General features: G+C 39.3%; 1 protein-coding gene across 2 annotated transcripts in view; it reads left to right on the top strand.

Annotated features, from left to right (window-relative positions):
- The window catches only part of kmt2bb (lysine (K)-specific methyltransferase 2Bb), a gene marked incomplete at its 3' end in the record, with an annotated part of 33,673 nt that overhangs the window by 7,225 nt on the left and 12,122 nt on the right, over positions 1-14,326 (top strand). For both annotated transcript variants that reach the window (XM_014008690.1, XM_014008689.1), the window contains 21 exon segments: positions 568-687; positions 880-1,066; positions 1,214-1,445; positions 1,521-1,588; positions 1,671-1,928; positions 2,035-2,141; positions 2,296-2,421; positions 3,360-3,473; positions 3,641-3,787; positions 3,876-3,968; positions 4,047-4,164; positions 4,275-4,388; positions 5,031-5,215; positions 6,272-6,373; positions 8,945-9,055; positions 9,240-9,316; positions 9,432-9,649; positions 9,727-9,830; positions 9,921-10,058; positions 10,298-10,456; positions 10,559-10,676. In XM_014008690.1, the coding sequence (XP_013864144.1) occupies positions 568-687; positions 880-1,066; positions 1,214-1,445; positions 1,521-1,588; positions 1,671-1,928; positions 2,035-2,141; positions 2,296-2,421; positions 3,360-3,473; positions 3,641-3,787; positions 3,876-3,968; positions 4,047-4,164; positions 4,275-4,388; positions 5,031-5,215; positions 6,272-6,373; positions 8,945-9,055; positions 9,240-9,316; positions 9,432-9,649; positions 9,727-9,830; positions 9,921-10,058; positions 10,298-10,456; positions 10,559-10,676 (2,896 nt within the window).

The following is a 14,326-nucleotide window of genomic DNA, read 5'->3' on the forward strand; positions in this document are numbered from 1 at the left end:
AATATAAAGAGGAAACCTCAAATATTATTTGTATATAAACATTTCCCAGTTGGAAAGAAACAAAATCATTAACTCACTGGAAAAATTTCAAAATTTTAAGGCGTTTTTCCTTAAAATTAGTTTTTTTGTTGTTACTGCTCAAAAAAATGCTTAAAATTATTATTCAGACAGTTCATTCAAATGAAACATTGATAAGGCATTAATTCATTATATTTTGACAAAATGCAATTTTTGCAGACATTTAAATCAAAACTATATCTGCCTGTTTTTCCACATTCCTCTTTTGGACTTAATCTTTGTTTCGATGTGATGAATCACAGATATTCAGTTTGTAGCTAAGGACGTAAAATTAGAATGAAAAAAAATCACTGCATGCTTTGGCCTTTAGCTACAAGACAATAAATATTTAAGCGTCTTTGAGCAGGTGCTTATGTTTGCTTCCATTGATGCTTGTTTTTATAACTTAAGTCCAGTGTTACAGAACCTGTTACGAAAGTATGACACGWACAAGATGTTTTTTCTTGGGTTTAAATTAATACCTTTTGTTTTTGCAATTACCCCCTGCAGCTGTTGTCCGGCCCAGTTGGAGCCAGGTCGCAAGATATCTCCTCGAAGAGGCAAAGGAGGAAGCAGAGGATGCAGCTTCCTCCTGATGTTCCGGTCAAGACAGAGCCACTTCAAGGACAAGTGAGTGGTCCGATCAATACGCCCCRAGATGGGGGTGAAACGTCGATCAGACTCAGACTGAGTCTTGTTTTCTATCTCTGTTTTTTTTTACTAAAATCCCAGGAAAATTGATTTAGCAGCAATTAGCGATTGTTGGTTCAAGTTCAAATAAAAAAGAGCAGTTTTGTAAAAAGCTTTTTTTGTCGTCTTCAGCCACAGCTCATCTCTCCACTGTGCCAGGAGTTCCGCAGAGCCGGAGGGCCACGGATCAAGCATGTGTGTCGTGCTGCCTCCGTGGTGCTGGGGCAGCCTCGAGCCCTGGTACCCGACGACATTCCCAGATTAAGCGCCTTGCCGCTGCACGAGCGATTCGGCATTTCCCCATCAGCTGTCACCCAAGGTTTATACCGCCATTGATAGATTGATCTAGATTACGTTCTTTGTGTCTAATGAATAAACGTGAGCATTAGTTTAAGTTAGAACACAGGAGATTATATCTAAACTGAGACTGTTTTGATTTAAAAATCGCGTATCTTTGTTCCTGCAGATATTGGGTCTCCATCAGAGTCCGACAGCCCGGGGCTGTCAGATGTGAAGGTGACAAAGTCGAAGAAGCCATCGCATTTCGTGAAACGGAAAGGACTCGGGCCGTTYGGGTACCGCTCTCGGAGGTGCGGGGTGTGCAAAGGCTGCAACCACGAGGACGACTGCGGCAGGTGCATAAACTGCCTCGACAAACCCAAGTTCGGTGGTCCCAATACGAAGCGGCAGTGCTGTGTGTAAGTTTCTCTGATTACTTCTTGCGTTGCACGTCRCCACGTTCGAAAGTAACTTCATTTTTCTTTGAATACAAGGTATAAGAGATGCGATCAGATTGAAGAGAGGAAAGCACGCAGACTTAGTGGCAGAACGGTGCCCAAAGGTATTTATGTCTCCATTTGTGCTAATGTTCAGTAAGCAGCTACAAAAACCRTTTTAACTGTTCTGTTGTCTTCTGCTGTAAGGTTCCACGAAGCGAAGGCGGCCATCTCTCAGCGGGGGTCATTCGAGTAACGATGAAGGGAACGATGGTGCCGGAGACTCGCCGTCTGGCCTCCACACCGACTGCAGCAGCCCGTCGGTGAGGAAGCAGCCGAAACGCGTCGTGAAACCYCGGGTTTATTTCGACCTGGTGGATTACGAATCGGATCTGGACGAGAAAAACTTCTCTAGTTCTGCTTCGCCGGCAAGAAGGCGGGGTGCTGGGCCGCGCTTCAGTCAAGGTCATTTTTTTACAATTTAAAGAAGAAAATGTTTCTGCACACGGAAGCTGTTCTGTGTTTAATGAGAAGTTGTGTAATAATAAAATGTTTCCCTCTTGTTCTGAAGACTTTATATCTCTGGATGGATTCTTGGAAGACTTTTCGGACGATGAAGTCAGGCATCGCAAATCTAGTTCTCATCGGGTACCACAGGGTCGACGGAAATCCGAGAAGGTGGGACGTTTTATTCGGAGCTCACGTTTTGATTGGTCCTCAGAATTTTAACCGTTATGACAGTTTTATCTGATTGACCTGTAGCTAAGGCATGCTGTGGTTCGTACTGAACAAGTTAAAAGAMCAACTTTTAAAGCTGCTGCTCGTCTCTCAGGTTCTTCCGTCTCCAAGCCCTTTGGAGCAGACCCCTCCCAGCGTCCTCGCTGCCTTGGCTCATGGGTTCGAGCAGCGGGAAGTTGAGTCTTCTAAACCGACTCACAAAATCAGGGTTGACTTCAAGGTGGGCTCTTATTCTCTGTGATCGTATCAAGCCTTATATGTTTCTTTATATATTTAGGTCCACTTATTTAAAATAAACAAAAGAAGAAAAGCTTCTAATTTTTCTGTTTTTAAGCCGTATTCCACTCATGTTACACATGTAGAAAAGCATGATGGTACTTTTTTTTCCCCAGTAGAGGTCAGTAGAGGTCTTTTATTCAAACAGCTCTTGTATTTAATTCTTCATGGATAGTTTACTTAAAATAAATTAGTGTTTTTTTAACCAAAGCAGTCATAAAAAGTCACATTTGTGAAATTCCACCACAAGAACACAAACAAAAATGTGACCCATCACATCGAAACAAGGATTATGTCCAAAAGAGGAATGTGGAGAAAAAGGCAGATATAGGGTTTTTGATTTAAATGTGTGTAAAAATTAGCATTTTGTCATGAATTAATGCCTTATAGTATTATTTGAATGAACGGTCTGAAATGTAATCCTAAAAATTATTTGAAGCATTTTTTGAGCAGTAACGACAAAAGAAAAAAAATCTGATTTTGTGGAAAAAGCCTTAAAATTTAGAATTTTTCCATGTGAGCTAGAAATGTTTTTGTTTCTTTCCACCTGGGAAATCTTAATATACAAATAATATTTTCCTTTTTGTATTAACATCAAAAATTACTCAAYAAATTTACATAAAACTAGGATTCAGACCAAACAGTAATGTATTATTGTAACCAACAAGACCATTTAAGTCATATCTCTGGATAAGTTTATATCAGAATGATCCAGGTATCTAAATGTAGCTTTTAAAGCAGGAATCTKAAAATGTMGTTTGGTCATTTTGTCCAAATTTGACTTAATTCTCATTTCGRTATGATGGRTCACAAATTASCTGAAGTTCTGTCTCTTGCTGAGTAGTTTGTGATGTTCGGTCGTAACTGTTGTCTCGTCTTCAGGAGGACTGCACCTTAGAGAACGTCTGGAATATGGGGGGTTTAAGTATACTGACCTCCGCACCTCTCATGCCACCCTACGTTTGCTTCCTTTGTGCCAGTAAGGGGCAACATGAGGTGACTGCTCAGTGCTTTCTGCTCGGTTTAAATCTAATWATTGTGTTGAAGTCTTTGCTTTACTTTTGTAAACATTGAATTCGCAGTAGTCGGTCATCATGTTGTGCTATTTCAAGATTAACAGTATCTTGTGATTTTTATTTATTTATTTATTTATTTTTGTACAGATGTTGTACTGCCAGGTGTGCTGCGAACCCTTCCACCAGTTTTGCCTCGAACCCGCCGAGCGGCCGACTGAGGAGAACAAAGAGAACTGGTGCTGCCGACGCTGCAAGTTCTGTCACGTGTGCGGGAGAAAAAACAAGCTCTCCAAGGTACAGARCGATAATCCTAATCTGGTCTGTTTCAGTGCCTTTTGAGCACAAGGCTTCAGTTTATTTTTCTCCCATTGCCCCCTCTCAGCCGCTATTGGAGTGTGAGCGCTGCCAGAACTGTTATCACGCTTCCTGTTTGGGACCGAACTACCCGAAGCAGCCTAAGAAGAAAAAAACCTGGGTATGACTRCAAGACGAGACGTCGATGCTTATTGCGTTCRTGTTTTGGTCTCCTACCAATRTGTTTGTTTCCCTGCAGGTTTGTATGACGTGCATCCGGTGCAAAAGCTGTAGCGTCACACCGGGGAAGACTTGGGACACGGACTGGAACCACGACAAAGGCCTCTGTCCAGATTGTTCCAAACTCTTTGACCAGGGTGAGGGCAGATTTTAGCCTTGTCAGTTCACGTGTATCTTGTTTTTATCCTCTAATAACCATCATTAATGATRTAATGGCTATCTTTATTGTTTGTTTGTATGTTTTTAGGTAATTACTGTCCAATCTGCTTCAAGTGTTATGAAGACAATGACTATGACAGTCAGATGATGCAGTGTGGCACATGTAACCACTGGGTACATGCCAAGTGTGAGGATCTAACAGGTGATTTCCCTTCATTTTTCTTCATGCCAACACGTTTTAAAGTGCCCATGACATAAATTTTTTTGTGATAAATATGAATTCATTTTTGGAAAGATAACACTGATAACATATTGCAAAACTATTTTTATGTTGTTGAGACGAACAGTTGTTGAGATATTTGCACGAGAAGTAACAGGAAGTGATGTCGAAGGGGAATGTCTGAATGTGAACAGAGCGTTGCTGCAACTGCTAACGAGACAAACTGTTGAGAAGAATCTGATGTTGCTGTAGATTATTTTGAATCACTACCAGAGAGAGATGAACAAGAGCCGAAGTTCAAAAAATAATGTTTCAATAAACAATTACCAGAGAGTTCTCTTTCTTAAGGAGTTCCCCTTTGATGTCACTTCCTGTTTCATTTTGGCTGAGCCAAGTTCAAAAGAAAATCTGCCAGTTATGTGACAAAATGGGTAAAATCATGCGTATTATAAGTTTCTTAAATATAAAGATGTTTTCTTTGACTTTTTATATGTGAAGAATGTGCATGTCACAGGCACTTTAATGCTTGATAGCAGTGCTAAAACACTTCTCTAGCCTTACTTTAGGTGTCGTTTTAGATTTGCAAACGGCCTAATTCTCTTTTTACCTGTAAATGAATTTCAGACGAGCTGTACGAGATCCTTTCCAGCCTGCCTGAGAGCGTGGTGTATTCGTGTCGGCCGTGCAGCGTGACGCAGCCCAGTGCCTGGAGAGAGCTGCTCTACATCGAGCTCCGGGCCGGCGTGGAGAAGGTGCTGGCTTGCCTTCTCTCGTCCACCCTCACCCAGCACCTTGTTACATGCTCACAGGTAGTAAAATTATTCACTGTGTTTAGGAGTTAAATGTTTATAAAAGAGCATTGGGCAAAATTGTATCGTGTGCAATGACTCGTCAGGAAAACTTGTTAATATTTGGCAGTTGATTGTGTCAGACTGTTTCTTTCCTCCATCCCTGCCTTTGATCTTCCCTCCTCGGTTTGAAGCGGTTCTGATTGGTCCACCTGTGTCCATGGCTCCACCTCCTTTTCAATTAGCTGCAGCTCCAAGTTCAAAAATCACCTTGTTGTTTTGACTCAAACACGCTAAAACTGACGAAGCACTAAACTACATCGTAATTATAAAGACAGATTTTTCCATGAATCTGCCATTTTTTCCACTTCCTGTCACTGCAATGTGCTTATAATGAACATTTTTTATGCCATAAATGATTTATCAAAACTCTGGTTTTTAGTTGGCCTATTAACACAATTTCAAAAATGGTGTATAGTTTGAAGTCTACTTTTGACACAGATTGAAACAGATTCTTAGAGAAGACATGTGACTGGGGCATCCCTGAGTCCAGGGACTCTAGGRGGGTTAATTGTCATATTAATTGTTATTGTCTAAAAGCTACAATTAATTGTGATTAATTTTTTTGCCAGTATCGCCCAACCCTAGAATATGGCTGTCGTGATAACTTTATATCGATACAATTTAATTAGCTTTTCTTAGTTGTTATTTAGTATGGATGAGTAGCCAAGCTATATTTTTAGTGGTGCGTTTCCAGTCAGGGTGTTCTTTTTACAACCCCACCCTCCTCAAAAAGTAAAACCAACTGGAAGTGTCCCCGCTGTCTTTCTGCTRAAATATTTTGAAAAGGTTATAAAATAGAAACTTTTTTCATGGGTGAGCTCAGGTTTGCTGTCAGAATACATGCATCCCCTTCAACTTTGATATTTGAATATTCAAAGAAGGAAAAAAAAAAACAAATAATTACCAATCAAATTCAACAAGTGTTTGTAATGAAAATGCACATGCCTGTTTGTTTAATTCAGAAACGTGTATAAAAGAAGTCATGTGAAATCTCAGAAACTGTTCCTGTTTTAGTGTGAAAGGTTGGTCGATCCTGACGGTGGAATGGAAGGACAGCCAGCCTGTGACCTCCGAGCTGTTGGCAAGAAGTTTGACAAAGGCCTCTATACGTCCCTTGTAAGTACAGAGCAGTATTCTATATATCATGACTTTTTATATGGTTTGTTAATGTACTGTATTCATTTAACTTTAAGAAAATATTGTAATTATGTTGAACTTTGTGTCTTAGAGAATAATAACTTGGAATTTCATGATCTGGTCTTTAAACAAGGGAAATTTTTAGTCATTTTATGGTGAATTTTTTGCTTTTCTTGGGCTCATTGTCATGTTGCGTGATCCAAAGAGTTCACGGTCAACTTAATGACTCAAATATGTCTTTTGGCTGCGGAATTAACTCTAATCATCAGACCTCTGTTTCTGTCCGTGACCGTTTGTTTGAGGTGCTATACTCTGTTTTTCTCCAGACAGTCAGAACATTACAAAACTTGACCCWTGTCAGCTTAATAGGTGGTCTGTTACGGGCAAAATGAGCAGCTTTTGAATGTTTTTCCTCCACAACTAAATTTCTAGTATGAAAAACTGCAAAATTACATGCTTTGACTGAGGTGGCCACATGTACAGTAACTGTGATTAGCAATGTCACGTGTCCTTGTGTCACCTTTTGTGGGCGGATGCTGTGAAACTGGCTACAACTCAGCCAGTTTTATAGATGCTGGACTGAAATTTGGTGTGTTAACAGCTGAGAATCTTCACCAAATTACAGTTGATTGCCTGGGTTTGGTAGCAAAATATTTCTTAAAACACAAATTGGATTGAAATTAAACCTTCATGAAGTAATCATTGGATATACAAAAACCACTGGCAAATGTCTGAGATAAATTAAATTCATTTTGGCTGCTGCAGCCCAGTGACTGTAGACACTGTTTGTCACTAATCATCCTTCCCAACACACTTTTTTAGGAATGCACATTGTGTAATTTGTTGCTGAAAACCTTAGCATTAACTGTTAGATGCATTGCTGTTAGTCATTTTGCAAAAGTTTCCTTAAACCGTTGGACAGTTTTCAATTAGAGGTCAACGATACATTGGCCGGCCAATTTTTTTTCTTCTTGCGTCGACATCAACCGATATGAACATTCGTTCATTGATAAAATAAAAACAATCTTAACTTAATATTGCTTGTTTGTATTGTTACATATTTGTTATAAATGATCTACATTGTTTGCTATCCATTGTTAATATGTTTTGTTTGTTTTGTTAATAAATGCTTCTTTTTTGTTTAAATTGAAACTTCAGAATCAGCTTTATTGCCATTGTCAGTGATAAACACAAACTAGGAACTTGCAGTTTAGAACATYTGTTYGGAGTAAGACACACATAATAAACATGGGGTAACGAATGTCCAAGGTCTTTCGCACTACGGTGCAGACTTATGTAACATTTGTCATCATGTCATTTACCATGTAAATAGAGGAAGAAAAAAACGTATCGGCTTCTAGAATTGGCCCAAAAAACCAGTCGGCACATATCGGAGACTGTGGCTGGGCGATATGGCCCAAAAACAAAATCTCCAATTTTTTTCATCCCAAATTCAGTTTTCGATTTTAATCGATTTTGTTTCCCACTTAACGGAGTGCCTCTGTTTCAGGTGTCGAAACAAATTTGTTTTACTCCTGCTTTTTGTAGCAAGAGTCTTCAAACAGATTTTTGCAGTGAGATCTTCGTTGCTCCAAGTCCGAGGTTGGGAAACCTGACCAGATCCAGAAAACTGAAGAAACACTGCCTTTTTTGAGAAGTAGATCCTCTTTGTTAGCTGCCATGTTGTCATGTCATGTACCAAGCATCTTGTGGGACAGGCRGGGTGACCTCTGAACTACGGAAGCCCCAAAGAGTGCACTGGTTGGGGAAAAAAATCTCGATTTTTCCCTAAATTAAATCTTTATAAATGGAAAATTCGAATTAATCKATTAAAACAATTTATCGCCCAACTCTACCAGAGACCAATTAGACTGATGTCAAAATCATCAGTATCGGCCTTAAAAAACCTGTACCGGTCGATCTCTAGTTTCAATCAAAATTTCACAAGGTACCGTAGTTATTGGAAGTATGTCAATATTTGATTACCTTACGTCATCAACCCAATACAAGATGGCCACCATGTCTTGGTCAATTGTACATATATTGATAGACAACTTGATGTAGTAGCTGTGAGTCATCTTCAATACATACGCTAAGCTCTAACAGATCTTGTTAGCTGATATGAGATCCTGTAACATCAAATAAAATGGTGCATCAGGTTTGACTAAAGCAAAACTCTGGTATAACTGGTGGAGGGTGATGTGCATTAGGAATGCTTTTTTGGTCTAGTTTTTTGGTATGTAAATAAGGATGATGAATATTGCATTGTGCTGTTATTTGGATGTTGTTTATACCTGTACTCATGTTTAATTGACAATTTATTATGAATAAATGCAAGAAATTATACAGTATGCTTCAAATATTCTCTCTGACAAAGTTTTCCTACTTTTAACAGTTTAAAATGTTTCTTCAAAGTATGAAATTTCACCTGCTTCCACTCTAAGAGAATTATGGACGTCATGTCACTTCATGTTGTCAGGACTTGTATCTTTGTACATAAAGGGAAATTGAATGTATGTGATATCATGTTTTGTTTTTTTTTTTTCACAGAAAATGTTCCATGAAGATGTGGTTCAAGTGGTGCGAAAGAGACTTGAGCTAGAAGACCACCTTCCAGATGAGCAAAGACCCACGGCCCTGGCACGCTCGTACTACTTAAAGGTGCAGTACAATCAAAGAGAGCGGCGGGTCTGAATTAATTTGACTTACCTCTAAAATCCTTCAGGATTGTCTTTAAAGTTGCACTTTTTCATTTTGGCAGTGTCCCTTAAAACGACAAAATATTTTATATGTACAGTATGTTACAAAATAAACTAATTAATGTGATGTTTTTTTTTTTCTGTAGCTCCTTGAAGAGGTCTTTAACTGGTTCAATGGCCAGGACCCAAAGCTGTGGAACATTTCTACAAAAGGCTTGCCCATGTGAGTAAAGCTTGTGTGAACAATGCTTTATTGTATCTCATGCATATTTGTGTATAGAAATAGTAGTATTTTCTTCTGTATGGTCAGCGTTTTAACTCTGCCCTTCTTCTCGTAGGGGGATGCTGTCCCAGGCTGTTCATCCTCCCACAACAGAGCACGTTTACGCCCAGTGGCAGGAGAGGAAGGAGCTCTCGTCCAGGCCTCCGTTGGGTCTCCTGCAGGAGGATAATGGACAAAACCTGGACATAAAGGAGGAAGAGGCCGCTTCGCCGATGTCAGGAGACCCAACAAACTGGAATCATTTTAAAACCAGCAGGACTATCAAAGTCAAAGGTAATGATGTCATTTTAGAATTTTTTTTAATTTTTTTATTCCTGTTGTGTTGTGTTTATGAGTGTCTTATTTTATAGGGAGGAGAGGCAGGCTTTCAAAAGCTGACTTAGACACCGGATGGACTAAAGAGGATGAACGGCAGTGCTCTTTGTGCCAAAAATATGGAGACCTGAAACCCAATGTAAGAAATGAGATAAATGTGAACAGTTCTCAGCGCTGCTTGTGCAAATCTTCACTTTAAACCTGGTACACTTCCTGTGTTGGTCCATAGGAAGCAGGCAGGTTGCTGTACCTGGGTCAGAATGAGTGGGCACACGTCAACTGCTGCCTGTGGTCGGCAGAGGTGTTTGAAGAAGACAACGGCTCTCTTCTGCACGTACACAGCGCGGTCACAAGAGGGCGCTTGATGGTTGGTGCACTATTATTCTAGCAGATTGATCTTTATTAAAACAATCTGACTCATTTACTCTGATATTAGTAGTTAGGCCTTATTTACAATCTTCTACTTCATTTGAACATGAACAATGAAGTCTATGGTTCAGATATACAAGTCTGGTTTTACTCAGKTTGGATTTCTTGTACTCAAACTGTGTTTTTTAGTTAGTGTTTACATTTGTGTTTCATCCACGTCTTTTCCCCTCTCAACAGCGATGTGAACGCTGCAATCAGACGGGCGCCACCGTGGGCTGCTGTTTGACTTCTTGTCAAAGTAATTACCACTTCATGTGTGCCCGCTCCCGGCAGTGTGTATTCCAGGACGACAAGAAGGTCTACTGCTACAAACACCGGCATCTCATCAGCGGCAGGGTAAATTCCATGTCTAACTGGATACTAACTAACTGCTGCAATTTAGACACGCATACTTGAGTTGCTATCTGTGTTCTTACAGATTATTGTTTTGTTGTGTAGATGATAACTGGTCAGGAGTTTGAAGTAAACCGCAGGGTTTATGTGGATTTTGAAGGGATCAGCCTTCGCAGAAAGTTCCTGACTGGTGTGGAGCCTGAACTGATCAATGTGATGATTGGTAAGATGTTTTTTTTCCCCCAAACAGATTGTTGTTCTTATATAAATTGATATGTTAAGTAAACCATTTTAGCCTAAATCAGCATAGCAAGTACACAGACAGTGATGTACTAAGCACATAGTGGAAGCATGGGTGGCTTTGGAAAACCAAGTTTCTGCTTACAGTCCAGGTTTAAACTTTGTGTTCTAATGTATTCATGTGTCCAAAGTTGGTTTTGGTTTTACCGAACGGTTTTGGTCACCCTGACCTATAAAAAAACAGAAATGATGTAAAATCCTCTGGTTCCAGACCACATTGTTGTAATGTCTGGGTTGAAAGAAGTTAGTTTCCACTGGGGAATAAAAACCTCAGGTCTTATATTTTGAAAGAGGTAAGACCGTAAAAGGCATTCACAAGCACTGAATTTGTCAATTTAATGAAATTACCTCATTGCATTTCCAGAAAAGAAAGAGTGTGAGCAACTTTGGAAATCATAGCTGTACTTGCTTAACAGAGTGATAGGTCAGTGTAACATGTTGAACACTTTTAGTAGTTTTTGGCACAGCCACAAAACCGTTTTTTGGCACATTTACAAAACCGTATATGGGATGGAAAACATGRAACTCCTAAGGAGCAGGCACAACGTGTAAATGGAAAGTGAGCTGAAGCAGATGGAAAATGAGGATTTTAGGACATATTCATGACGTAGGACTACATGAGTGAGGATGATTTGAATGGAGAAAGTTCCAGTTATTTAGTAGATATCTTTGATGATTTATCTACAAGTGATGAAGAAGACTCTTTGTAGTGAAGTTATTGATCGTTAAGGAGGTTCTGATCTGTAGGCCTACAAACTCCCACAAAGGCAAAAAGATTGCAGCTCGGCCACAGCTTCCCCRTCCTTGATGGACCCTTCCTGGCTTCAAAACACCAACTGATATATGCTAGTATTTACATTAAAATTTATTTTATTTTTAAAAAAACCTCATTTTAATGAGTATTTTAATTTGTGTCAAACGGATTTGAAACTCGTCACCAGTTTTTAAATTGTGCTGAACGGTCACGTGAAACCAGACATATGATAAAATAATTCACCCCACATACAGTATTTATCCTATTTATTATAACTGGTGGCTGCAGTAAASTGCCTCCATCTGCTCTTGGTTATTACCCTCCACCTCCGTCGAATAAAAAAACATCCAGACCCAGCCTGAACTTATTTATGAAAACATGCAACAGTTAACAGCATTTCATTAGCTGATAGTGACTTTGTGAGGATGGAGAACTGAGTCACAAAAATTATGTTTAATCCAGCTGGAGCCTGTTTACTCGTAATCACATCAGAAAAAATATTTTGGTATTTTCTTTGACTTGGATTTCTAAAAAAAGGTATAAAAAAAAAAGATCCAAACATTTTTACAGTTTTGTGTTGATGCCATTTAGTTTAATTTGTTTACTTTGTGATTCAGCAGCTTGTTGTCTTCACTGTTTAATGGCTGTAGAAAAAGTTTATATRAGTGTAGGGGTTGGCTTAAGGTGAATTAAGCTGTTCCTWCATCTCTCATAAACAAGGTTATGAGGAAAGTTTTACCAAGGTATTTTCTCATTACTGGTAATATCTTGACTGTGCGAAGTGAAAAGTGACACAATAAGTGAACGTTCAGACGAGTTCAAGTTGATTCATAAAGATTATGCAATCATTTATTTACACAAATTGAACAGATCATAAGTTACATCATAAGTTAGATTGTGGTTATTCCTATAACAAGCTTCAAAGTTAAATGAGATAAAACTCGCGTCCAAATTTTAATTCACATCAATTGATTACTTATATAGAACAGTAAAACGTCAGTTCTGATGTTACAACCAAACAATTTTACCGGCACTTTTAGCTTAARTTTTGGCAAATAAAGACAAAGAAAGGAGGAAAGTACTGTTAGTATTATTACTAATTTTACTTTATCAAGAGTGTGGCAAACCGGATCAGCACGTCCCTTCTGCACTCAGTTTCCACATGGCGCGTCACCCTGAACACGCTCAGCTTTACCTGGTGATGGCTTCTTAAGCGACCCCTGGGTAGTCACTGCCTCGCCTCCGATCAGTCAGGGAACTTTTTAATCGGCTCGCTCACTGTTCCTCAGCGAGAAAGGTGTTATTTCAGGTAACTTTTCGTCTGTTTCAGTCCATGCCAGAAATATTCAAGCTGTACATCCAGTGCCTTCTTTCAAAATAAAATCTCCCTCGGGAGTTAAAAACACACTTTGAGACTTGCAGCCTCGGGGTGGGACATTCGGCTGGCATGCCGCTGTCCCGGCCGTTAGATCTTCCCTAGTTAGCTCATGGGCAAGACCTAACGAGCCAAACTGGCTTCTCCGGAAAGAAACGCAGCATTCCTTCCAAGTTTGGCATCCAGGAAGAAGTGTGTCTCACTCAAAGGCGTCCGTGTTAGTAATAGCAACGGACGACTTTGGTTCCGCCCTCAGGCATTAAGATGAGTCAGAAAAAGGAAGAAAGATAAAGACTTGCTAGCCAGGCGCCAGTCAAGGTTAAATTCTGTGGTTGTTCACAACAGAATATGATAACATTTCTTTAGCTTTTCTCCAGAAAGACTCTAAGAGAAATCACTGTAAAACATTTATGATGATTAATTAACATTTCTGTTTTATAATCAGTTTGAACCATTCTGTTAGTCCAGATAAATGAAAGATTTTCTCAAGAAAAATCCACAATTATATTACTGTGTTCCCAGTAAAATAAAAACAGTGATTTATATAAAAACACAAAGAAACATGGTAATGATTTTCTCTGTGATTTTTTATACCATTAATTAATTTTTAGGCACGATAAAAGAGTAGAAATGATTCCACTTTCTTGTGACAGTCATTATATGATTTAACAAATGCATAAACATTCTTAGTTAAACAACAAATGAATCACGAACAGAAAAGATTGTTCTGTCCGTTATCTGATTAAGAGAACTGAGAAATTCTCTTCTGGGTTGAAATGACCTGTCATGGCCTGAATAGAGTTCAGTTTGTGACAGAGTTCCTGTTTTCTCGTCAGGCCTGTGCGAGGCCTGCTTCGAGGCAGTAAATCTTGTTTCTTCACTCGAGGTGACCCCTACATGAGCTTCTAGCAAAGATTCTGCGGTTTCCKTGAATACCAACCCTGTCTGTGTTCAAATGTCAAATCATTAGTTAACAGAAGTTAAAAGAAATAGAAAGAACAAATGCTAACGAGGCGAGGAGTTCAAGAGGTTTGGCAAAAACCAAGAGCGGATAACGATAATTTCTTTAAGCCACCTGCTTTAAATGTGACGAGGGTTTTCAGAAAAAAATTACTCAGAATAACTCTGGTTTAACTTGACCAATCAGCACAATTCAAAAACTTGCTAAAGGTTTAAAATCTGTTCTGTTGATGCAAATGAAAATGATCAAGGGTCTAACATGCAAAGCTTACATTTCCTCACAAATTCTAGTCTTCTGCAGCTAATCTGTCCGGTTTCCAGATCCCTTTCCGGTAGAACTGTGTGTTAGCTCGGCATCTTTCCTTGGTCAAATTTCCCTTCAATCCAAATGCCCGAGTCCTTTCTGACTTGTAATCATCTGGTTTAAAATGTTTCAAACACAGAACACCAGTACGCAATGGTGCAATGAAGTCAGCTCGTTTGA

The sequence above is a fragment of the Austrofundulus limnaeus genome, unplaced genomic scaffold (assembly GCF_001266775.1).
Source record: "Austrofundulus limnaeus strain Quisiro unplaced genomic scaffold, Austrofundulus_limnaeus-1.0 Scaffold52, whole genome shotgun sequence".
In the NCBI taxonomy this organism is placed as follows: Eukaryota; Metazoa; Chordata; class Actinopteri; order Cyprinodontiformes; family Rivulidae; genus Austrofundulus; species Austrofundulus limnaeus.